The following is a 23,562-nucleotide window of genomic DNA, read 5'->3' as shown; positions in this document are numbered from 1 at the left end:
AATATGCTTTCTAGTATGAAGTTGAAAAAGATGATTAAATTGAATTGAAATGTGAGCCAATGCTCTTTAACAAAGGAAATATGTGTGATGTATAATGGTATACTACTGATTTTCCCTTCAATAATATCTTCTCTTCAATTCATGTTGGTGCTTAATTTCTTTTCCTTGCAAGCCATACTGATCACAGTTCTTTTGCTTCATGGGTACCGGGTCATCTTAAAAATTAATTGAAACATACGATATCTGATAGTTTTAGTGAATATTTTCTCTTTTAAATCTTCTTCAACTAATTTAAGTCTAAGTGTAGGTATTTAACTGAGCAGCTGGAAAAAGTTCAAATTGTTAATGAAGTTAACAAGGTAAACTTATATCTATTTTGTGTGCCCTACTTTAGCTGAATGTTCTCATTGCTGTTGTTTTTGTTGATGTATCGATTGTTACATATGGTGCTCCTTCCTGAAGGATTTTGTTATTGAAGCGCTGAGATCAATAGCGGAGTTGATAACATATGGTGACCAGCATGACTCAAACTTTTTTGAGTGAGACTTCTCAATGCTTAGTGTTCCTTGATATACATGTGTTAGTGTCAGTAATTTTATGTGAGACTGGTTCTGGGCAGATTTTTCATGGAGAAGCAAGTCATGAGTGAGTTTGTACGTATACTAAAGAAAAGCAAAACTATGATCATTTCACTTCAGCTGCTGCAGACGTTGAGCATTATGATCCAGAACCTAAAAAGCGAACATGCTATATGTAAGTTGGTTCGTAAAGAAAGAACCTAAGTTTGTAGTTACTTAGTTTCTCTAGTTGGTCATAAGTTATAACAAGTTGGATGGATTTAATGGTGTAGCCTATTGGAAATTTTTGCAGACTATTTGTTCAGTAATGAGCACATGAACTACCTTATAACTTATTCATTTGACTTCCGCAATGAAGAGTTGTTGTCTTACTACATATCATTCTTAAGGTTTGTTTTCAGATATTTTAGTTGTCCTGATGGTAGTTGACGATCTTCCTTTATCTATATTGTTAATTTGCAACCATTGTATTATTTTACATTCTTCTGTTGACTGGTTTTTTAATTGCATGTATTGTTTTTTGTGAAGAGCAATAAGTGGAAAGCTAAACAAGGATACAATTTCTCTGCTTGTGAAGACTCAAAATGTACGTTTTCTGCTCTTTTAACTTTTGTTTGTATCGTCCTATTCTTTTGACTTGATATTCTCTTTCAAAAGTTGATAAATTTGATTTAATAGCCAGAAATTATTCTGTTCTCTGTGTGTATTGTTATTTGAATTATTCTGTTCCCTTTCATGCATCTAGGATGAAGTTGTTTCATTTCCACTGTATGCTGAGGCAATAAAATTTGCTTTTCATGAGGAGAACATGGTCCGCACTGCAGTACGTGCTTTGACACTTAATGTTTATCATGGTGAGTTTCTTTTATTCTGTCTGTGTTCCTTTCCCTTTGTCTTCCTTTCTTTTTATCCCTCTTTGATAGTTGTTGTCATTTTTCAGTTGGAGATGATTGTGTAAATAGATATTTGACCAGTGGCATTCATATGGAATATTTTTCAAACTTGGTTACGTTTTTCCGGAAGCAGTGCATCACTCTAAAAGGAATGGTTTCTGATGCTGTGAAGTAAGAATTAGAATAATTTTTCTGATTGTAACAATGAGCAGAATATGCTTTTTTTCCCCTAAAATGTCTCTTTTGGTTACTGAGACAGAAACCCAGGGCCCGACTCAACCTCTACAATTCTTGCTTCTGTAGATGATATTGAGGACAATCTCTACTATTTTAGTGATGTTATTTCTGCTGGGATTCCTGATGTTGGAAGGCTAATAACAGACAACATTTTGAGGCTTTTGATATTTCCGTTACTTCTTCCTTCTCTAAGGATAGAACCTGTTAGCGTATGTAACTTTTGCCCTCTTTTTATTTTGTATTTTTTATTTAGAGAGAAAGAGGATGAAGGGTGGGGGGTGTTGAATTTAATTATTTAATTGATATTTTAACACTCCGCCTCATATATGGGCTTAAACTTTCCCTCAACAAGTGATGCCTAATACGTGAAATATTTAACTAAAATTGGGGGTATGTGGAGTCAAGATTCGAATTCAGGATTTTCACTCTGATACCATGTTAAATCACCAATTGTCCCAAATGCTCAAGCTAATAGGAAATTGTGAATTTAATCATTTAATTAATATCTAACAGCTCTTTCCATTATTTATCTTTTTATTTTATTGACAATATTTCTGCTGGGATTTTTGGTATAACATTTTAATTATTTTTGAGCACACCTTCGTTGTATAAATGCAATTTGTTCCTATTTAACATTTGGTGGATTGTAAATCCAGGAAATACGAATTGGTGCTGTGACTGCTCTGTATTTAATTTGCTGTATCTTGCACATTGTCAAAATCAAAGATTTAGCAAATACTATTGCTGCTGCTCTTTTCTTTCCGCTGGAGGCCTTCATACCAAATTCTGAAGCTAAAATGAATGGTCATATGCCTGGTCCTGGTTTTATTCATGAAAGCCAACCTCCAGGAAATGAGATTCTAACTGAGGTTGATACTGCGCACTTAAGAGTTAATGTTCCAAATTTATCTAGTTCTTCACACGCTCATCCAGAAGTTGTTATAACTCAAAATGATAGTACTGGTTCACATTTGGCTTTGAGGTAAGATATTCATATCAATCACTGCTAATCTTTGATTTTATTTCTGTTGCTGTTATATGGTGAATTTCATAGATTTCTTGAATAGGATGTTAGTTAGAGGCTTGACTAATTACTGACACTATTCTTCACCATGATTACCTTTGAAAATTTGACAGGCAACTTATCCAAAAAAAATAATTTCTTCTTTTTGCATCGAAACATTGGTTACATGAAAAGCACAAACATTTTGCTTGCGTAACAAATATCGTGTATAGTTTTTCAATCTAGTATACATGAAGTTTTAAGGTTATGTCTTTTCTTGCATATATATGGTTTTGGAAGTTCTTCCTTATGTTAGGCTATGGGTTAATTTGGAACTGTTGGCCTAAATATAGTCACTGGGATTAGGACAATACAAAGTTGTATCCTCTTTTAATTTTGGTGCTGGTTTCCTTTTTTCTTTTGTCATAATTCATTTGTCTTCTTTTTTGCCAATATATGTAGCAAGTGAGTTAGACAAAATGTTGTGGTACTTGTTATTCTCACAAGCCTTATACAGTTATGTTGTTAATCAGGAAGGTAGGATACGACTAGATGAGATGCCCATGTTAGGGATTTGCTTAGATGGTGGGCCGTTTAAGTAAACCTAAGAACAGAGCCATTAGTTCAACACGGTGTTTGTTTTTAGCACTTGCAGCCTCAGCTGAGGTGCTTGACCCGGCACCTCAGTAAAGTGGTCTCATCTGAAATGTTGTAAATAACCCTTTCCTTGCCTGAGTGCCTAGGCAAGCACCCGGCTTACCTTTGGCTACATCACTATAATCGCTTTGAGACCATTTTCAACCGGCAAATACTCAATACCCTGACCTTTTAGCTATATTGTTGGATATTTGAACCAGTTCCAAGATCTATACTTTCTTAGTTGGTGCTTATTTAGAAAGATCCTGCATCAATATCCTCTCCAGATCAATTTCACAACTGAAAGTCCACCTTTGAAGTGACCTTTCTCTTCAAATTTTCTTGGTCCTCAATCCCTCAATGGCTTCACTGCCTTATAAGAAATTATACCATTGTTTGTATTCTGAAATTTCATAGTGGATAGATTGGGTCCTCCCAACTTGGCAAAGACTTAATATCTAGACTCTCTCTCTCTCTCTCTCTCTCTCTCTCTCTCTCTCTCTCTCTCTCTCTCTCTCTCTCTCTCTCTCTCTCTCTCTCTCTCTCTACTTTTTCCCCATATGAATGAGGTAGAGAGAAGCAAGAGAGTAATGGATGTAAACTACTGAGTATATCACAGACCTTCTTTAATCATCATATGAGTGTACTAGCCTGGGTAAATATAAAGACATGATTAAAGTTCTCTTATTGCTTACTCTATATGAGGATTTTGAATTAGAAACAAAATGTGAAAACAGGACTTTGCAAGCTTAGAAGATGCCTTCTAACACGCTTGTGGGTTATTTATCCATGGAAATAACTAAACCAGATATCTGTTTTTATAGAGAAAAAAAATGATAGTTTCTACCAGCTTGTGTTACTCAAGTTGGTTGATAATAGAAATTTTATTTGCTGTGTACCATATTAAGAACAGTTGATCTTCCATGGTTTTGGATTTTCCTTCTGGGAAGGAGGCATAAGCCTGTGAAGGGTCAAACATAGAGTTTCTAATTTTTACTTAATTCGTTTTACTTCTTTGACTGTGTTGCTAATATAGCGTTTTTGGTTGATCCTCCTGTGCATCTTATATCGAGTCTACTAATTAAATGATAGAAAGAGAACAATAAGTAAGTCAAACATAGAGTTCACTGGCTTTTTTTTGGTCACATGGTTGCCTGTGCTTTTTCTATCTTTGAATGAGTAGAAAGTGCATCTTTAAGTAAATTTTTTACGACTTTGTCACTTTAAGTTGGACAATAGTTGATGATGAAAGCTTTCTTGTGAACTGCCCGAGAAAAGTAGATTGTGAAGGCATCCTGAAATTAGTGATATGAATGGTCTTCCAATGATAGGATGTTGTTCCTTTTGTTGCCAAAATAGAACTTTATAGATACGGTTTTAATAAAGTTAATTATGTATTTTCTGGTGGCCATAATGGGGAAAGTGGTAATTATGGTTGCTAACAGAATCATATTGGAAAACATTTTTTTGAAAGAAAAAAATATGGAGATGCCATGGTCATTTTGGACATGAATTTGGCTTGGCCAAGATTGAGGGTTCTGTAGGAGATTCTCTCTCTCTCTCTCTCTCTCTCTCTCTCTCTCTCTCTCTCTCTCTCTCTCTCTCTCATGACCAGAATTACATTCTTTAGTCTACTACCTTTCTTTGTTTCTATTCTGTTATATTTTGAGATAATGCTGTCTTGTATACTTTTCATTATGATACCTGTGATATGTGTAGGGAGGCTTTGCTTTTCTACCTTACAAGTGGGGATGATATACTGGTATTGGGTTCCTTGGGAGTGCTGGCTACCTTGTTGCAAACAAAAGGTTATCTTACTGAAATGCTGCTTTCTTCACCATTGTTTCTATTGCCGTTACTTATTGAATATTTACTTCTGTAGAACTGGATGAGTCGGTGCTTGATGGTCTTGGAATTCTTCCTCAACGCAGACAGCATAAGAAACTCTTACTGGTACGTAACTTCTATTAAAAAAAAGTGTTATGGGTATGTTGTGAAATTTAATAATCAATAATTTTTGGAATGTGTTCTAATGCTTTAACAAGATTGGTTGGTTCCTTTTTCTTTTTGAACAAACTGTTTTTTTTGGCGACCATATGCTGGCAAACTGTACAGTTGCCTGGATTTTGTTACTCATTTTGCATGATTAAGGACCCACAAATGCCATACTCTTTGTTTGTAACATCGAACTACTCTCATGGACACTCATATGATGCAGTGTTCTATTAATAAGTTTATGAGGATACGTTGGAGAGAGAGGAGTGTGATGGCTTTTCTACTTGAGGAAAGAGACAGAAGAAAAGAGGCATGGGGTAATGGAGTGTAATAAAAGGGCCCGGATGGGGAATTCCCATCAACCCCCTCTCCTTCCCTATTTCCACTCTATGAACAATCGAAAACCTTAATCCTGCCCTCTTTTCCATCCTCCCATCTTCTTCTTTGTGAAACGCACACTAATGATGAGGCCCGGTTGATTTTGGGCAAAGATAACCAAACATCAAAAACGAAAAGGTGGAGCCACACCCAAAATCACTTTTTACTCTTGTAAAACCCTCTAAAAGGTGCCATCAAACATGCACTGATTCAGGCCTCATGATTATTTTTTTGATAAGCAATGCAAATTCGTTAAAAGCGCAGAGGATTCAGGCCTCATGAATTGTTCCCAAGTGGATAACGTCCCCTTTTATGATGGGGGGAATGAATTACAAAATACCCCCACAGCCTAGTATATTACATGTCTTATTCATTTATCAACTTCCAGTGGCAGTATTGGCATGATTACCATCGAACCAGTAGAATGGGGGGTGAGTGACTCAATTGATGCAGGATTGCCTAGTCAGTCCCTGCAATCAGGACAGATGAACAGATGCTGCTCCTTGTCATTCAGACAGCATCACAACTAATGCCCTCTAACTTTGAAGTTTTGGCCGTCTTCAACCAATGAAGCAGAAAGGACAGGAAAAAGTAATAGAAAGAGACGTGAAAGGTTACAAGAGAAACTAAACAAAGAATGGATAAATTGAGGCATAAAACACATCGCCTATGGGAAGCATTTCACCTCATAATCTGATGGTCTTCTGGCATCTCTCAACAAAGGGGTGTATGGCATGTCATCCCACAAGAGGCATCTTACCGGGCACAAGCACTAGATGCTGAAATTTTTCTTCTTATACTTCATCCGCTTAAAGTGATACAATTAAACATGAGGAGTTTACTTCGTGCTGAAGTGTACTAAGGATCAAGTAAGTGAACAACTGCTAAGCAGCTCAGAGGTACTAAGGAAGGACATTTAGGAGTTGACTGTAGACTCTAGGGACCTATTCTCTTGACACGCAGAGGCTACTGGCTTAGTAGCTGCAAAGGAAATACAAATATACTACAATAGCATATCTCTTACCTGGATTATAAAAGTATTTCGATATTCTCCAACTAGGTACATTACGGCTCCGTTTAGTATGCGGAATGATTATTCCATTAGGAAAAGGAATAGCTATTATTTGGAATGAAAGAAGGTGGAATAGAATAGCTATTCCTATTTCATAGTTTGGTGACAACGTATATTCTCTCATAGAAATTGCACAAAAATTATTAAAATACCCAAGATAGATATAAAAAATAATAGTAATAAGATTTATTTATTTATTTTTTACTTTTAAAAAAAGAATTGATGGAAAGGGAAAGAAAGCAAGTAGGGCCAAAAAGGAAGAAGCAGTACTAGTGATGGAAGATGTCATATCCAAGACAGTTTCCTTAGAAAAATTTGAATGCGGGTCGTGAGCATCATCGGCCATCTGTTGTAGCAGTGATGAAGTTGGAGACTCTAGGCATCTCTACTTTGTTTTGCCGATGGAGTTAGTCCGAAGTAGCGTGATTGATGGTACAAATTCACCAGTTGCAACAGCTTTTGTCTTGGATAAAGATCGCGCATGAAGGACTTCTCAAGAAGAATGGATCCACAAGAGCAACAGCTGCCACAAAATCAGATGAATCATCGGGCCGCCATGTTCGTTTTTCTACATCATGTCGTGGGGGTGGTCGCACCGCCCCTGTGGTTTTTTTATTTTATTTTATTTTTTTTAGGTTTACAAAAAAGTAAAATAGAAAAAAAGGGTTATTTGGAAAAGCAATTCCCTTCATCAAGGAATAGCTATTCCTCTCCCTTTTTAAAGGAATAACTATTCCTTGGAATGGTGTGCTACGAAACAAAATAATGGCTATTCCAAAGGAATAGTCATTTCATTTCAGGAATATATTCCGCGAACCAAATGATCCCTACATGCAAAGACCGATCAATCTATCTACTAGTTGATGGGTAGTCTATTTAAAAACTAAAAACCAACTAGGACATTACATGTAATATGCCACAAACAAAGCCCTTAACTCCCCCAGCCCCATTTCACCCACTATTCCCTAAAGATAGTGTCGAGAAGCTTGCAAGTCCTTTGAATGTAGATGATATATGAATTGTTAGGGCTGGTTTTCTCCCTCTTAAGTACTTGGGAGACGGAGCATTCAGTCAATTGTTTCAATTACTGATGATGCAAGCATTGAAATTGCAGAAGATTTGGAAATTGGGGCATTTAAAGTGGAAAAACTTTTTGAGAGATCCCAAAGTCTCCTAAAATTTGATAGAGGACCCACCATGGATGATTTTCTCTTTACATTTCCTATTGTTATCTAGAGAGTGGACTCTTGATGTGTCGCACCTCATTAGACAATCCCAATAGTTAGAATATTAATTAAATGATTAAATTCATCATTTTTTATCGACTTGAGCTTTTGAGACAACTAATGATTTAACATGGTATTAAAGCCAATGATGGTATGTGGTATGGTGGATAGTAGTTCATTTCGTAGTTGGAGTGGAGACGGTGCACGTGCATGGAAACTGGGACCCTTTCATAGTTGGAGTAGTGACGAAGGTGCATTGTACGGATAAAGCCTACATAACCTACACAAGTGATCCTGGGGACAACTCATAAGATTAATAAAGCTTCTATATAAGGGGGAGTGTACTGATGTGGTTATTTCGTATGATATTAGAGAAATAATTTTGGCTATGTTACCACTTATTTCAGTTAAATATTTTACGTGTTGGACCCACTTATTGAGGAAGAGTTTGAGCCACTTATGAGTATTAGAATGTTAATTAAATAAATAAATTTATTCATTCCTATCAGCTTAAGCTATTGAGAAAACTAATGATTTAACACCCATTATGCAACATATTATATATTTCATTATAATTTATTGACTATTTTTTTAGTAGTCTAGATTGGACTTGATGCATTCTTACAATACATGTTTCTAGCTTTTTATCTTTATTGGATATATAGCAATTCTTGCTCTTGAAATTATTTTCAAAATAGAGAAGGCTAAAGGTTTATAAATTGTGCTCTCTATGTAGCAGTAACTAAAATTGCTTTTTTTGTTTGTTGGTCCACTGGAGGCCATTGGGCCTATATGTAGGTGGACGGTTCAATTTCAGGTCCCTTATTTGATGACAAGAGGCTTTGCCAATTTAGTAAACTGACAGCTAGAACTTGTTTTTAGTTATGCTTTTATTGCTATTAAACTTTTTACCTTTTTTTTTTTCCTGAAAAAAAGGCAGGTTCCCTGTTTGTTCCTAGTTTAAAAATTGATTGTAAGTTCGTTTTAAATCTGGGAATATTTCTAAAACTTCCTACTTTTTTCATCTTTTGCAATCTAAGTTTTTCCAGAGGATTACTACGTACTTGCCTGTATCAGTTCCATGTGCACTTTCACTTAGAAGTTTGTATGCTGCTGTCCAGAAGTTTGGGTCGTGCATGGCTCAATGATGCTGTAAATTTGTACTTATTGATTTCCACTTATGTGTATGTTCTTGTTCTTGTAGTATTAAGTTTCTTACATTTTTTTTTTAAATTAATTTCCCCTTTTAGTGCATTATTGGTCATCTATTGCTTAGTCATAATAATAACTAGGTGTCGACTCTAAGATTATGATAATATGATTTTAACCAGTCCTATTTTCAACTGAATATTCTGCTTTTCTTCTTTCAAAGCTCTAGAAAGAGATTGTGCCGTGTTGATTTTCTGGGTTAATTGAAATACCATCCTTTCTTTGTTATATTTCTGCAGCAAGCTTTGGTTGGTGAGGGCTTAGGTGAAGAGCAGCTGTTTTCTTCAGAGAGCTCAATGAGAAATGGTATTTGTAGTGAGCTTGATGGTTATCTACAAAAGCTTAAGGTAATAATGCAATTTCCCTCACACTCTCTCTTCCTCTCCAACCACCCTTCAAAGTCCTTTTCCACAAAGGGGGAATGTTAATCTATTGGTAACAGAATAAAACCCTAAGAATAGAAGTAAAAGTGCCTTTAAAGTAGCTGTATAAAGTCATACATGAAGTTATGTCATTATGGAACCCCAAATTTCTTGCCCATATAGCTGAGTTTGAATTTAACATATCTTCAAGAAAAATGCATTTTGTGCTCTTACTTCTTCTCGGATGGATAATTTGAGAAGCTTTATCTACTTTCTTTCTCAGTCCACCCCCCCGTGTCTTTTGCCACTTGACAGAGTATTATATTTCCACAAAAGGAATGAGAACTTCCTATCTTGCTAACTTGTGAGAAGAGTAATTCAAGGGGAGCTATGCCTGCTAAAGTCTACTTGAACTGTAACAATTAATCTGTTCCCCCCCCCCCCCCCCCCCCCCCCTGCTAATTGTTAGATTGATAATTGTGGGACTCTATGTGTAATAGTGATTGATTAGTTCAGGGCTTCAGATTTGGCAAACTTCTTGATAGTTATAAGAATTCATAATTAAAGATTTTTGAATCTCATTGTTTCATTGTGTCCTGTTCTTGTAGGGGAAATTTTAGCTTGTCTCAAGTCTCCTTGTTGCTTACCTTTTTCTTGGCTTGACGAGTTGGTTAAATTTTTTCTTTTCTTCTATATCTAATAGGAGCAGTATGGAGTGTCATCTTCTTCTTCAGAAATGGGTGCAAGCCCTTGTGTACATGGATTTCAGGTATTTCATGTCTTTAGCACTGACTTTGTTCATCTTGTTATTAATTTTTTTTTTTTGTTAAAAATCAATTTATTCTTGGTTAACAGTTCTCTATTTTTTGGGTCTAGTGTTATTCAAGCTATAAAATATAGGTGAGGCATTTTACTTTTTGATTGCTGTTGTGTGAAGTGCCCAATGAAGTTGCTTAAGCTAATAAAATGCATGTCTTCCCTTACATGCTTGCATATAACCATGGTTTGAAGTTTTATAACTATGTGGCGCGTGCAATGAAACATTGAGATTAAAAAATCTTTAATTATGCATTCGACTGCATGCGCCACTTCTTTAACAATGACATAGAGCACACGCGATTGCACGTGCCACTTCTTGATAGTTATTTTTCAAAATGCATTCTGTTAGAAGTGCTATCTTTTCCTCTTTGGTGTCACGTTGGCTTCCAGTTTCGACTCTTTGTCTTCCAACGCATCTGGTTATGGTGATCCGGGATGTAGTCCCTTTCAACAATTCGGCTGGCCTTGGTTTGTTTATTGGCTGTAGTGAAGATCTTTGTCTGTTGCGGTAGGTACTCTTGTGGGGGCTGTTACGGCTGTAGTTTTCTATGGTTCGTGTAGCGCGCTTTAGGTGTTGTTGTAGGGTTCTGGCTTGCCTTCCTCCACTGAAGGCGTGTGTAGTCGTGTGTGTTTTGTGTCTTGGAGATAAGTGGGTGGGCATGCATGAAGTTTTCATCTCACGGAGAGCTGATTTCAGGTGAGCCTTGAGATGGAAAGGAGGTTCTTAGTGGAGTCAAAATCTTTTGTGCTCTCGGCCTTGGATGGGGCGTTGGTGTTGCGGGTGGAAGAAAAGAGGAGCAACCAATGCATCGTTTGGCTAGTGTCGACGATGGAGGTTCTTTTGGGTTTCCTTGGCTAGCGTCAAATCTTTCAAGGAGGGGACAAAGGTTCTGATAGTGTGTAGAGGTGGGAACAAAGATGGCCGGTTTTTAGAGGTGGCAGCTTATGGGATGGGCGGACGGAGAGGGTTTCTACTGATCCTTGAGGGTCGTGGAGGGTGGGGCTGGCACAAATTTGCCAGTGAGCTGAGAAAGGCAAAAGATTTCCTTTTTGCGACGATAGGGTGTGGGTTTGGGTCTTCTTCTTTGGCAGAGAAGAAGGGTGGGAAAGAGGGGCCAGGGCTGGGAATGGTTTTGAATTGCATGGGACCTTCATTTGTGGAGGTGGTGAGGTCGGACTCGTGCCCTGATGCGACGGTCATGCCCATCGTGGGTGGTTTTCCATCGTCGTACACGGAGGTGGTGTGGTCAGAGCCATTACCTCATACCAGGTTGTGGGTTCAGTTGGCGGACCCGTGTGCGATTGATCTCCTTTCGGCGATGAGGTCTGTAGACTATAAGGTTTTGAGATCAGCGATGGATTGTTCTGTGTTGGAGATACCTCCGCTTGATCCAATGGTCAAGGGGAAGCTGCTGCATCAGTTAGGTAAGAAGAATCTCGAAGCAGGTCTCTTTGTTCAAGGCTCGGTAGGCTCTGCAAGGAAGACAAATTCGCGTTTGAATTTGCTTACATGGAGTAAGTTGTTCATCAGGTTCAATTTAGTTGTGGGCTGGGTTGCTGGGAAGTTGTTAGGTTGGTTTGTTGGGTTCGGTCTGGGCCGTAAGATTAAAGGATTTCGTTTGGGCCGGTTCATGCCTAAACCCAAGTTCAAGGAGACGATGGAGGTCTCTGAGGTTACTGGTCCTGTTTTGGACCTTGAAGCGGGTCTTGTTTTTGTGAAGTGTTTTCAATGTTCAACGGTTGCCCACAGGAGTTGTCATTGGCCGGAGGCGACTCCGACGGCTTTTTTGGGGTGGACCTGGGTCTGTCGACTTCCGAGGTGGGTGTGATTCTGATCCAGCGGTCGATTCCGCCAAGTTGTCTGCGTCTTCACAATTTGTCTTTCCCCTTTTGTCGACACCGGAGGTGTTGTCTTCGGTGTCTCTAGATGCTTCTCACAGATCAGAGGGGATTTCTCTGGCTCCGGTAAGCTCTGTTGTTGGGTTTGGTTCTTATGGTACCTCTCCTCCTTTGCCAAGCAACTTCGGTGGTGTTTGTTTGACCCCTTAGCTCATACTTGAGCGGTCTTCTCAGCCCATCTTCGCCACTTCATATGTTTCTTTTTCAGGGGTGACTGAGTTGGGTGAGAGGATTCGTTCTTCTTTTTCTGTGTCGCCGATATCTAAGCCATTTCATAAATACTACCGGAAGGCAAGGGAAGGCGGATCAGTGCAGTTGGATGATAATTTATTTGCAAAATCTGTGGTAGTAATGAGGTTGCCTGTCAGTTTTTCAGCTGAGGAAGCAACTGTAGTGCTTCCAGTGATGGATTTTGTGGGAGTGGTAGATTCCGTGAAGGATAGCCATCTATTTCAAAGAAGGGTTTCCTTTAGAGGGTGTTTCTCAACCCGAGCTTTACCGTGAAAGTTTCTACTTATTCCTTTCTTTTGGAGTCGGTCGTGTCGTCTTCGACACTGGATGTTAAGGAAGATGGGGTAATAGGGTTTCCCTCCCCTGAGTGGTTGTGTCACTCATTTCTTTGAAAAGGGCGATGACTTCAGGGTGAATGATTTATCCCAATCTCAAAAGTGGCCAGTAGGTTTTTATTCGTCTGGGGAGGTAGTTGTGTGGGAGCATGGTGATGAGATTTGGGATGGGGACGTTAGAGATTCCCTTTATCCTTTGTATGTTCTTCCGGCCAACATGGCTTTGGATTGGGAGGCGGATAGTGTTGAGGATGAGAATCCGTCCTTGACGATTCTTTATGCCTTTGAATAGGACTTTTTTCAGGAAGTTAAGGCTGCGCACCTGAAGTCCAAAGGCAGGAGGGAGATTTTGAATTTGGTAAGCTCCAACTACGGTGATGCAAGTGCGTCCACTTGGCATAAGAAAAGGCAAGGCTTACGTGCGGTAGTGGGGAATGCTTCCTGAGGGTTTGGGTTTTCGCTTCTTTTTTTTTTTTATTATTATTATTATTATTTTTTTATGACTGTCCTTTGATGGGAAGCGAAGTGAAAATCCTCTGCTGCTTTTTTCTATTTTTGCTTCATGAACCCCCATAAAGGATGGACGCTATGAGAGCTCTATTCTTGAGGCTTGTATGTGTGCCTTGGCACAATTATTTTAGCTGAGTTGTATCCCTAGCAGGACCTACTCGATAAGAATGAGAATGAATAAGTTAACCAGAAAAGTTTTATAAAAAATCCATGGTTGACCAAATTTTTTTTTCTTCTTGGGCAACTTTTGGTGGGAGTTCTTGGGAAAATAACCTCTAGAGACCTGAAAAGCATGGGTTTCATTTATTTCTTCCCCCACTTCATCCTGTTGCTTCACTTATATATAAGTCTTTTTGCCGAGTAAATAATTAATTGGGAAATTATGTCACCACCCCTTGTGCTTTCGTGCTTTTTGATATTGAGACCCTAATTTCTAATTTGATGAAATTAAGATCATTTATTTTTTTTGGACATTTGTAACTCAAGATCTCTGTTAAACTTTCTATCAAATTATTGATGGAAAGTTGCTCATGTGAGCCTCACTCTATTTGACACATCATGGAATTAATTTTCAAAAAAAAAAAAAAAAATGCCTTGAGAAAGGGCAAATATATTGATAATTTGAGATGAAAGATTTGCAGTTCTGTTATACAAACAGTGATGTTTTTGTTTTTAATAGACTTTTTGCTGATTATTGGGAAGGCCTTGTGGTTTCTCACTTTTGAGATGTAAGATTATCAATTTTATCATATAGCTAACGTAGTTATTGTCATACATTTCACTAGGAAGAAATGGTTATTGTCCATCTATAAATGGCTATTTTCCATCTATAGGAGGGGCTTCTGGTGGTATTTTGGTCGTGTGGGATAGGAGGGTGGTGGGGAAAATCGAAGAGTGTTGGGGAGTATATTGTTGCCTTGCTTTTTCAGAAATGTCGAAGATGGTTTCTCTTGGGCTTTTATGCGCATTTATGGGCCTAGTTTCAATTGTGATAGAAGGTATTTATAGGAGGAGTTGGCTGGTTTGCTTGCTTGGTGGAATTTGCCATGGTGCATTGGGGGAGACTTTAACATCACCCGCTTTCCTAGTGAAAGATCGGAGTAATTGCGTTTTAGTCCCGCTATGGAGTTTTCTGATTTTATATTTGAGCATAGCCTCAGGAATCTTCCCCTTGTAGGGGAACTTTTACGTGGTCTAATAATTGGGATTCTCACTTTTGGTCAAGAATTGATAGGTTTCTAGTTTCTCTAGATTGGGAAGCTAAGTTTCTTGATTTATTGGAGGCAAAAAGTCTTTTAAGTTTGAGAATATGTGGCTAAAGGTAGAAGGCTTTGTGGACAGGGTAAGGCGGTGGTGGTCTTCTTATCACTTTCAAGGCTCTCCTAGCTTCATTTTGGCTTGTAAAATTAAGGCCTTGAAAGTTGATTTAGAAACCTAGAATGCGTAGGTGTTTGGCAACGTGGAGTCCCATAAAAAAATTCTTATGGAGGAGTTGTGTGTTCTCGACAGGTTGGTGGCAGTTTGAGGAAAACCTTGGTTATCAGTGAATTGGAAAATTTTACCTTAATGGAGGAGATTAGTTGGAGGCAATAGTCAAGGGCTCTTTGGCTAAAAGAGGGTGATAAATGCATGAAGTGTTTCCATTGGGTGGACAACTTGAATAGTAGAAACAACTCCATTGAAGCATTGTTAGTAAATGACTCAGTTTCTTCTGATCAATCTGCTATCATGGAACACATTGTGCAATACTATGATAGTTTGCTTTCAGAACAGCTTCGCTGGCAGCCTAAGCTGGATGGCCTTGCTTTTGACTCCCTAGATGTAAAGAAAGCCTCTAGGTTAGAGAGTTCGTTGGAGGAGAGTGAGGTTCTTGGGGTGGTGAAAGGTATGAATAGAGTGATACGGCGCCTATGCTTAATGGTTTTTCTATGGCTTTTTTCCAAACTTGCTGGGATGTGATCAAGGTAGATATTATGGGGGTGCTCCATGATTTTCATACTAGTGGAAAGTTAGAAAGAAGTCTTAATGCTACCTTCATTGCTCTCATTCCAAAGAAATTTAGGGGTATTGATTTTTAAGGACTTCCGACCTATTAGTCTTGTGAGTGGAGTTTATAAGATTATTGCCAAAATCCTTGCCAATAGGTTGAGAAGGGTTGTGGAGAAGATTATTTCGAAGTCCCAGAATGCTTTTGTTCAAGGTAGGCAAATCATTGATTCCATTCTCTTTGCAAATGAATATATGGATAGTAGAATCAGATTGGTGAGCCAGGGGTGCTTTGCAAATTGGATTTTTAGAAGGCCTATGATCATTTTAATTGTGATTTCTTACTTGTTGATGAGGTGTGGTTTCAGGGGGAAATGGCACCCTTGACATTGTATTTCTTCGGTGTGCTTTTTTGTTCTGGTGAATGGCAATCTGTTTGGTTTTTTCAGTAGCTCCCGTGGTTTGAGACAGGGGGATCCTTTGTCGCCTTTTCTTTTTGTTATTGTTATGGAGGCCTTAAGTTGAATGCTTTCTGCAACTGTTAATGGGGGATTTCTCTCATGTTTTTTTGTGGGGTCTAGGCACTCTAGTGTTAACATTTCACATTTGTTGTTTGCAGATGATGCTTTGGTTTTTTTGTGGGGCTAAGCTTGACTACCTGCGCTATTTGTGTGCTTTATTTTTATGCTTCAAAGCTGCCTCCGGTTTGAAGATTAATCTACCTAAGTCGGAATTGGTTCTTGTGGGTAATATTGATAATGTGAATTGGTTGACTGGCATTTTGGGCTGCGGGGTTTCTTCGTTGCCTTTGAAGTATCTTGGTCTTCCGTTGGGGGCCTCTTATAAGGCTAAGTCTGTTTGAGACGGTGTTATTGAAAGGATAGAGTGTCGGTTGGCTAGTTGGAAAATGATGTATTTTTCTAAGGGAGGTAGGGTTACCCTTATAAAGAGTACACTTTCCAATTTGCCTACGATTCATGTCCCTCTTTTCTCTTCCTGCTGGTGTTGCAAACCGCATAGAGAAGCTTCATCAAAATTTCTTGTGGGGTGGGCTAGGCGAAGAGTTCAAATTTCACTTGGTAAACTAGTCCAAGGTTTGTTCTCGGGTTGGGGGTTTGGAATTTATTGAAGTTCAATTGGCTGTCTTAGAAAAATGGCTATGGCACTATGTGCATGAGAGAGGCTTGGTGGAGAGTTGTGGTGGACTATAAATTTGACAGTTCGTGAGGTGGGTGGTGTGAACCTGTTGGGTCGTATGGGGTGGGGTTATGGAAGAATATCAGGAGGGGTTAGGAGATGTTTTCAAGTCATACCAGATCTGAGGTGGAAGTTGGTGCCAAGGTTAGATTTTGGCATGACATGTGGTATGGGGGCAAGGCCCATAAGGAAGCCTTTCCAGATTTGTATGGTATTGCTTATGCGAAGGATACTTCCGTAGCGGCTCTCTTGGAGTTTTTTGGAGGCTCCAATATGTGGAAAGCAAGCTTTGCTAGAGTGGCTCATGATTGGAAAGTAGATGTCTTTGCCTCGTTTTTCAATTTGTCCTATTCAATTAGGATGGTTGAGTATTGAAAATTTTATGTAGGAACGGGATGAGATCACTACTTTATGCCACTCTGGACTGGTGGTGGGTAAAAGGAGGGAGGCTTTAAGTTGCGGAGCTAGGGTATGGGGATGGGGAAACCCAGCCCACCCTGCCCCATTGCCATCCCTAGCTTTCACTTTGACTAGGGTGCACATATAGGCCACCATACAGAGTGCTCTTAAAGTTTATTTTGTCCAAAGAAGCACCTATGATATGGATGGAGAGTGTGCTTGCTTCTGATATTTTACTTATTTTTTTGGTTTAGATAAATTTTTGTCCAAGTTAAAAGATTCTGAATTTCTGTCAGTTTGAAACTTGATATATATTTTTCTAAAGGAATATCTATTTTAGGTGCTCGATGCGCTGGTCAACCTCTTTTGCCGTTCAACTATATCTGCAGAGACATTGTGGGATGGTGGTTGGCTTTTGCGGCAGTTGCTTCCTTATAGTGAGGCTGAATTTAACAGCCATCATCTTAAATTGCTGAAAGTAAGTTAAGACTCATGGTGATACCATTGGCTTTTTGGATTCTCATGGCATTTTATTTTTTATTTTTTTTGAAATAATAGAACTCAGTGGTTTTTGATAGCGTGACAGTACTAATTGATAGCTATCAACTTAAGTTACTCAGCAAATGATGTTGAGTGCCAAGAGTTATCAGTTCTTGTGGCAGAGGGTAGAAATGCAAAAATGATTAAATGACTTTGTAGTACCGTAGCATATTGTTCCTAAAGTTAGACAACCAATCAGCTGAAATTTTTTCTATTGTGTGTGTGCTGATTTTTGTTAATCAAGGTTAAGATTACCTTAGACTCTGCCTCAATAAGTTCAATGAATCACTGCTGCCAAGTGAGCTTAAGCCCAGAAAAATGGCCCAAAGATCAGTCTGATTTTTTTGTTATATCAGAGAACCTGGAATTTACAGTTTGAACTGAAAATATGGCATTTCAAAATTAAGTCATTACATCAATAAAGTACCAAGTTGACCAGGACTTTAAGATCAGACTCCTCCCACGAGAATGGGATGGAGGGTATGGTCGTAGGTTAAAAATTATTGGGTGCATGTCTAACTTCCCAATAGAAGAGAGACAGAATACACATTACTATGGGCAAGTACATATTTATGCTTATTTAGTGTAAGAAACTTATGAAAATCACTAACCATAAAACTAACGATAGCTAAATAAAACTTGTATGCTAATATGTAATTCAACCCACAACTTCATCCCTTCTCAAGAAACAGAGATAAAAGGTCAATATGGAGACCTTGTTCTTTCTACTGGGAAACATAGTTGACCCCTGATTTTTTAACTAAAGACAAAACATTAAAAAAGAGAAATATAAAAGAGCCACTTCTACTACATGGTCCAAAAACTTACGGGAGAAAAACAAATCACTATAATATCTAGTTTCATTAAGTTGAGATCTCAATGGAACATATTTGTTACCTTTCTAAGTTATAAGATTTACGGGGAAAAAGTCTAAGATTCCAACAAATATAAACTGGTCTATTGCAAGTTCAATTACTCCCAAAATATGTATTGGATGAACATTCATTATCACATCCAAAATTTGTTCAAAATGAGAGTATAGAATATAGTGAAAGCATTCTGACACTGGTCATTGTTTCAAAGAGATGGAGAGTTGTAGGGGGCTGTTGTAGGAAGTTACATCCAAAATGTAAGTGGCCGCTAGGGTCTTTTGCTTTAGCTTTTGTTATATATATGTTTTTCCTTATTTAGGACTCAATTTGAAAGTTTCTTTGTTTTCAGGGGTTAGTAATTTTCTTTATTTTAATACTAGGATGTTCTTTCTGTTTCTTTTGCTTTGTTTATTTCTTTTTAGGGTGTTCTAGTAACTTAAGGATTTCTGACTAGGGTCTAGAGTTTGCAGCCTATATAAGGGCTTGTAATGAACCTTATTTCACCTTGAGTTATTATCAAACTTATTATTGAGTTCTCAATAAATAAGAGTTTCTCTACTTATCAAAAAAATAAATAAATGAGAGTTTCTTCTTTGTTTTTCTTCCTTGTGGTATTCAAGGATTCGAGAGAAAGATGTGCTCTTCTTGTCTTTTCTGTTGCTTCCATTTTGTCAAATACAATGTGAAAACTAATTCTAGGACTGGAAAATAATAAAATGACATAAGAAAATGGTGGTTTTGTTTTCTCATTACATCTGTGGCTGTTGTTTCACATTTCATCCTTTTACCATCTTTGCATAAGAAAATGACAAATAATGTACTTTTCTTGTTTTGCTCACACAGGATTCATACAAGAACTGTACTTATGCTCTTCAACAAGAAATTAGAGGAGTCTGGCCTGATCTACTCATAACAGTCCTTTGTGATGAGTGGAAGAAATGCAAAAGAGGTATTTACTGTAAGTTTGATGTTCTGACTGTTGAGTTGGTATGTTAAATGTTTTGATGACGTGTTTGTGCAATGAAATTTTCTACTTGTAGCAATCGAGGCTTCGTCTCCTCGGAAAGAGCCCAAGTCAATTCTCCTGCCACCACAGAAGTACTGCTCTGACAGTAAGAATGAAAACTGTTCTTAAATTGGTTGATTTTTAATTAATGCTTTCTGTAAAGTTTCTTGTTTCTTCATTGGATTTTTCTACCGCCTTCTTTGAACTGATGTAACTGTTGTACTTCAGATGTTATTGCAGCTGAATCATCGTTTTCTGATGGTGAAAGAATGTGTGAGTCGGTGAAGGTTTGTGTTTGTACTTTTTAATATCCATCTCTTCTAGTCAAACTTCTGAAATTTCAGGTAGAGTTAGTAAAACATTACTTCTCACTGGATTTCGGGCTTCATCATTGACGTTTAAATCCTGAGGAAAACTAGAAGTTTATTTTGTAGTTGAGCAAATATAAACTTATGCAAATTACACATTTGGCTTTGTTAACACTTTATGGTGATTCGTAATTCATTGTTTCTGTTGCTAATTTCTTTCAAATTTAGGTATTTGTACTCCTACATCAACTTCAAATATTCTCCCTTGGTAGAGCTTTGCCCGACCAACCTCCTATTTGTCCACCAGCCAGTTCTCCTGAAAGCTCTCGTGCTAAAACTGCTGGTTTAGATGCTTCAGGTCCAAAGCCTGGCATTGAATTAAAGCTTGGTCAGTTTTCTATCCTGAACTCATTAGTACCCCATTAAATGGTACGGGATATACGGGGACAAATAGGATTTTACTAGGATGGCGGCACATCAAGATGTATAGGGCTTCCTGAATTTAGTAAAATGGTGGGATTTTACAAAAATGATAAGGTATCAATAAAATGATGGTTATCTCAGAAACTTTTTTTTTTTTTTTTTTGGGGTGGCTTATACACAATGCTATTTGATGTTTATGAACCTAGATTTAGACTGTGTTACTTCATTCATCAAAGGAAATTTTGGAGATTTTCATGCTTAATTGTGACTATTTTTCTGAATGATTTTGTTTTGTAAAGATGTGCAAAGGTTGAGGCTCCACAGTGATGCCACTCAATAGATTCTCCTGCACTAACGTTAAATGACTGATGTTTTCATTTAATGTATACCTTTGTCCTTCTGGTCTCTGCCATTTGCAGTTGATGCTGTGCCTTGTAGAATTGCATTTGAAAGGGGTAAAGAACGGCATTTTTGCTTTCTAGCATTGTCCATGGGAGCATCTGGCTGGATTGTGCTTGCCGAGGCTTCACCCCTGAAGCAGCATTTTGGAGCCGTCCGTGTTTCTGCACCGTTGGCTGGCGCCAATGTATGTATAACTTAAAATGTTTCCTCGCATTTTATTTTTATTTTTGGTGGCCGGGCTTCCATGTTGCCTTTTCATTTAAAATTATGCTTGCTCGTTTAGAATCTTTGTCACAGATGTTTTATGTGAGTAAATCTTTCACGGTTCCAATTAGTTCACAGGCAAGATTGAGATGGTGTTGAATATTGACACTTTGTTGATGCATCCATAACTTTGAGCTTTATCAAGATGATGTGATCCTGTGAATGCTTAATCACGTTTTCTGCCTTCAGCCCAGAATTGACGATAAGCATTCGAGATGGTTACACTTGCGGATCCGACCGTCCGCTTTACCGTTTCTGGATCCCGTTAAATCTAGTGCCTATGGAAAAGTGAAGACAAAAGCTTTGGTTGATGGGAGATGGACCCTAGCATTCAGGGACGAGGAATCTTGCAAGTCTGCTTTGTCTATGGTTCTTGAAGAGACTAAGCTACAAAGTAATGAGGTGGAGAGAAGTCTGAAACCTCTATTTGACCTTGAAAAAGATGTAGAATCTTCAGAGTCTTCTGTACGGCCTAATGAGGCTTCCTCTTCATATATAACACCATCCAATTCGTTCTGAAGTTTGCTTTACTCATGGCCATGGGGTGGCAATATATTATGTCTAGTCACCCTTGTACATATAATTGGTAACCTTAGAGATATACCCAGAAATGTAGATTAGCACCCGAAATTTAGTCCCATTCTTTGTATACAAGCTTTTTTTATTGCCCTGGTTTGTATGTTTATCGGGCTTTTTTCCTCATTCTTTTGGCAGCTCTAACCCTAGGCTTTTCTTCTTTCTTCCCCTTGTTTGTAAGCCATGTAAAAACATTGTATATTTAAGGCGACCCCATAGTGCAAGGCTTTCTGTATTGTTTTCTTTTTCATAATGAATGCTACAAATTAACTGTGTCAGAGTGTGTGAGACAGTGAGAGGGAGGGAGAATATATGCAACCTAATATGCCAGGAGGCTGTAAGAATAACCTTGCTAACGATGGAACCCTAAACATTACAAAATCTTGGGGACCATTGTTTGAAAAAAAAAAAAAAAAAAAAACATTCCAACTTAAAATGCTCGGTGGGAAGGAAAGGACTACAAGAGTTTTTTTTTTTGAATGGTTGATATTTAATTTCAAGTTGTCCATAGAAAAAAGAGTAGAAATAAATCTAGATCATTGAAAAAAAATTATAGAAGATGTTCTATAGATTTTTTTTTTTTTTTTCTTTAGACCTAAGCAATTTATGGTTCGAATACTCATTGGAAAAAGCAATCTATCTTATCCCATGCTTTGATTGGTACTAGAATAGTTCGAACACCAATAAGCCGTCTTGGAAAAAAAGAAAAAAGAAAAAAAGAAATTATAATTCAAGATTTTTTTGTTTGAATAGTAGTAAGTAATTGATGAGATATAAAGGTAAAATAAAATTTGAATTTTTTGTGAGTAAAGTAAAGAAAGTTGTTTAGTAATAATAATAAAAAAAAAAGGTTTTTTTTTTTTTTTTTTTTTTTTTGAAAAAAGAAAAAAGAAAAAAGATAAAAAGAGCTTGTTGCCAAGCACACAAGGTGTGAACATTTGCTACAATTACACACGTGGGGGGCCTTTTACACAACTATGGTACAATGATTCTAACAACTAACAGCCCATTATTCATCTCAGCCCATTTACAACATACACAACCCAATTACGAAATGCATACAACTTAAATTTGATTATTATCCTCGAATAACCTAATCTGTTTCTCTTAAATTTCCATCAACACAATTTACTACAATTTCCTTCAATTTTTATCTCAGCCCAACCAATTATCATCCATCATTACTCAATTACTCATAAAATTCCAAAAAGAATAAAATGTTGTAAAATTAATGAAAATAACAAGACAAGATAAATAGATTGTAAATATAAAACTAGTTCTTCAGGAACTATGTATGATTCTTCTCTATAATTGTGTGTTTTACAAAGTACCCAATACTCCCTTTTATAGACATAGAATCATAGTGAGAGGTTAAGGAATAGGAAGGGATAGGACATGAATTAAAAGGCTATATCAATGAATTACATGAATGTTATGGAATTCTAAAAGATGACATGAATGTGTAGAATTCCAATAGATGAAACTAAATGGTCATCCACCAAATGCATGAATGCATTCATAACACTCCCCCTTGGTTGACCATACACTAAGAATATGCCTCATTAAAACCTTGCCAAGGAAAACCCAGTGGGAAAAACCTGTGGTGAAGGAAAAAGAGTACATTATTCTTGTGTGTCATCATATGCTTTAGGATTGCCTCATTAAAACCTTGCAAAGGAAAACCCAGTGGGAAAATCCTTAGCGAAGGAAAAAGAGTACAATCAGCATAATCATTTTACTCTCCCTCATTAGGATGAAGAGCTTCAATTGTTTATGACGAAAGATCCTTAAGTCGGCGCATTCCAATGTTATTCACCAACTTCTTAAATGTTGCAGTTGGTAATGTTTTGGTAAATAAATCTGTTAAATTGTCACTTGATCGTATCTGCTTCACATCAATATCACCACTCTTCTGGAGTTCATGTGTATAAAAGAATTTTGGTGAAATATGTTTTGTTCTATCACCTTTAATGTATCCTCCTCTGATCTGTGTGATACAAGCAGCATTATCTTCATATAATATTGTCGGGCTATCTTTGATTGTGGATAAACCACACTTTTCTTGAATGTGTTGAATTAGTGATCTTAGCCATATGCATTCCCGACTTGCTTCATGAATTGCAATAATTTCTGAGTGATTTGAAGAAGTAGCAACAAGTGTTTGCTTGACAGATCTCCATGAAATAGCAGTACTTCCACATGTAAA

At 37.6% G+C, this 23,562-nt stretch overlaps 1 protein-coding gene across 1 annotated transcript in view; it reads left to right on the top strand.

Moving 5' to 3' along the window:
- LOC133870796 (protein TRANSPARENT TESTA 9) overlaps nucleotides 1–21,634 on the top strand; it is a 29,230-nt gene extending 7,596 nt beyond the window's left edge. The window contains exons 2-21 of the mRNA XM_062308018.1: nucleotides 308–359; nucleotides 463–539; nucleotides 620–753; nucleotides 871–967; nucleotides 1,107–1,164; nucleotides 1,324–1,432; nucleotides 1,519–1,642; nucleotides 1,731–1,917; nucleotides 2,365–2,690; nucleotides 5,067–5,155; nucleotides 5,230–5,300; nucleotides 9,467–9,574; nucleotides 10,293–10,358; nucleotides 17,306–17,443; nucleotides 19,221–19,326; nucleotides 19,418–19,489; nucleotides 19,612–19,670; nucleotides 19,920–20,079; nucleotides 20,534–20,700; nucleotides 20,970–21,634. Of these exons, the coding sequence (XP_062164002.1) occupies nucleotides 308–359; nucleotides 463–539; nucleotides 620–753; nucleotides 871–967; nucleotides 1,107–1,164; nucleotides 1,324–1,432; nucleotides 1,519–1,642; nucleotides 1,731–1,917; nucleotides 2,365–2,690; nucleotides 5,067–5,155; nucleotides 5,230–5,300; nucleotides 9,467–9,574; nucleotides 10,293–10,358; nucleotides 17,306–17,443; nucleotides 19,221–19,326; nucleotides 19,418–19,489; nucleotides 19,612–19,670; nucleotides 19,920–20,079; nucleotides 20,534–20,700; nucleotides 20,970–21,299 (2,530 nt within the window). The 3' untranslated portion in view covers nucleotides 21,300–21,634. The remainder of the gene's footprint in view (nucleotides 1–307; nucleotides 360–462; nucleotides 540–619; nucleotides 754–870; nucleotides 968–1,106; nucleotides 1,165–1,323; nucleotides 1,433–1,518; nucleotides 1,643–1,730; nucleotides 1,918–2,364; nucleotides 2,691–5,066; nucleotides 5,156–5,229; nucleotides 5,301–9,466; nucleotides 9,575–10,292; nucleotides 10,359–17,305; nucleotides 17,444–19,220; nucleotides 19,327–19,417; nucleotides 19,490–19,611; nucleotides 19,671–19,919; nucleotides 20,080–20,533; nucleotides 20,701–20,969) is intronic.
- The last annotated feature ends 1,928 nt before the right edge of the window (nucleotides 21,635–23,562 follow it).

Source organism: Alnus glutinosa, chromosome 6, assembly GCF_958979055.1.
Source record: "Alnus glutinosa chromosome 6, dhAlnGlut1.1, whole genome shotgun sequence".
Lineage (NCBI taxonomy): Eukaryota > Viridiplantae > Streptophyta > Magnoliopsida > Fagales > Betulaceae > Alnus > Alnus glutinosa.
Note: the sequence above shows the minus strand (reverse complement) of the source record. Positions and strands in the feature narration are given on the sequence as shown.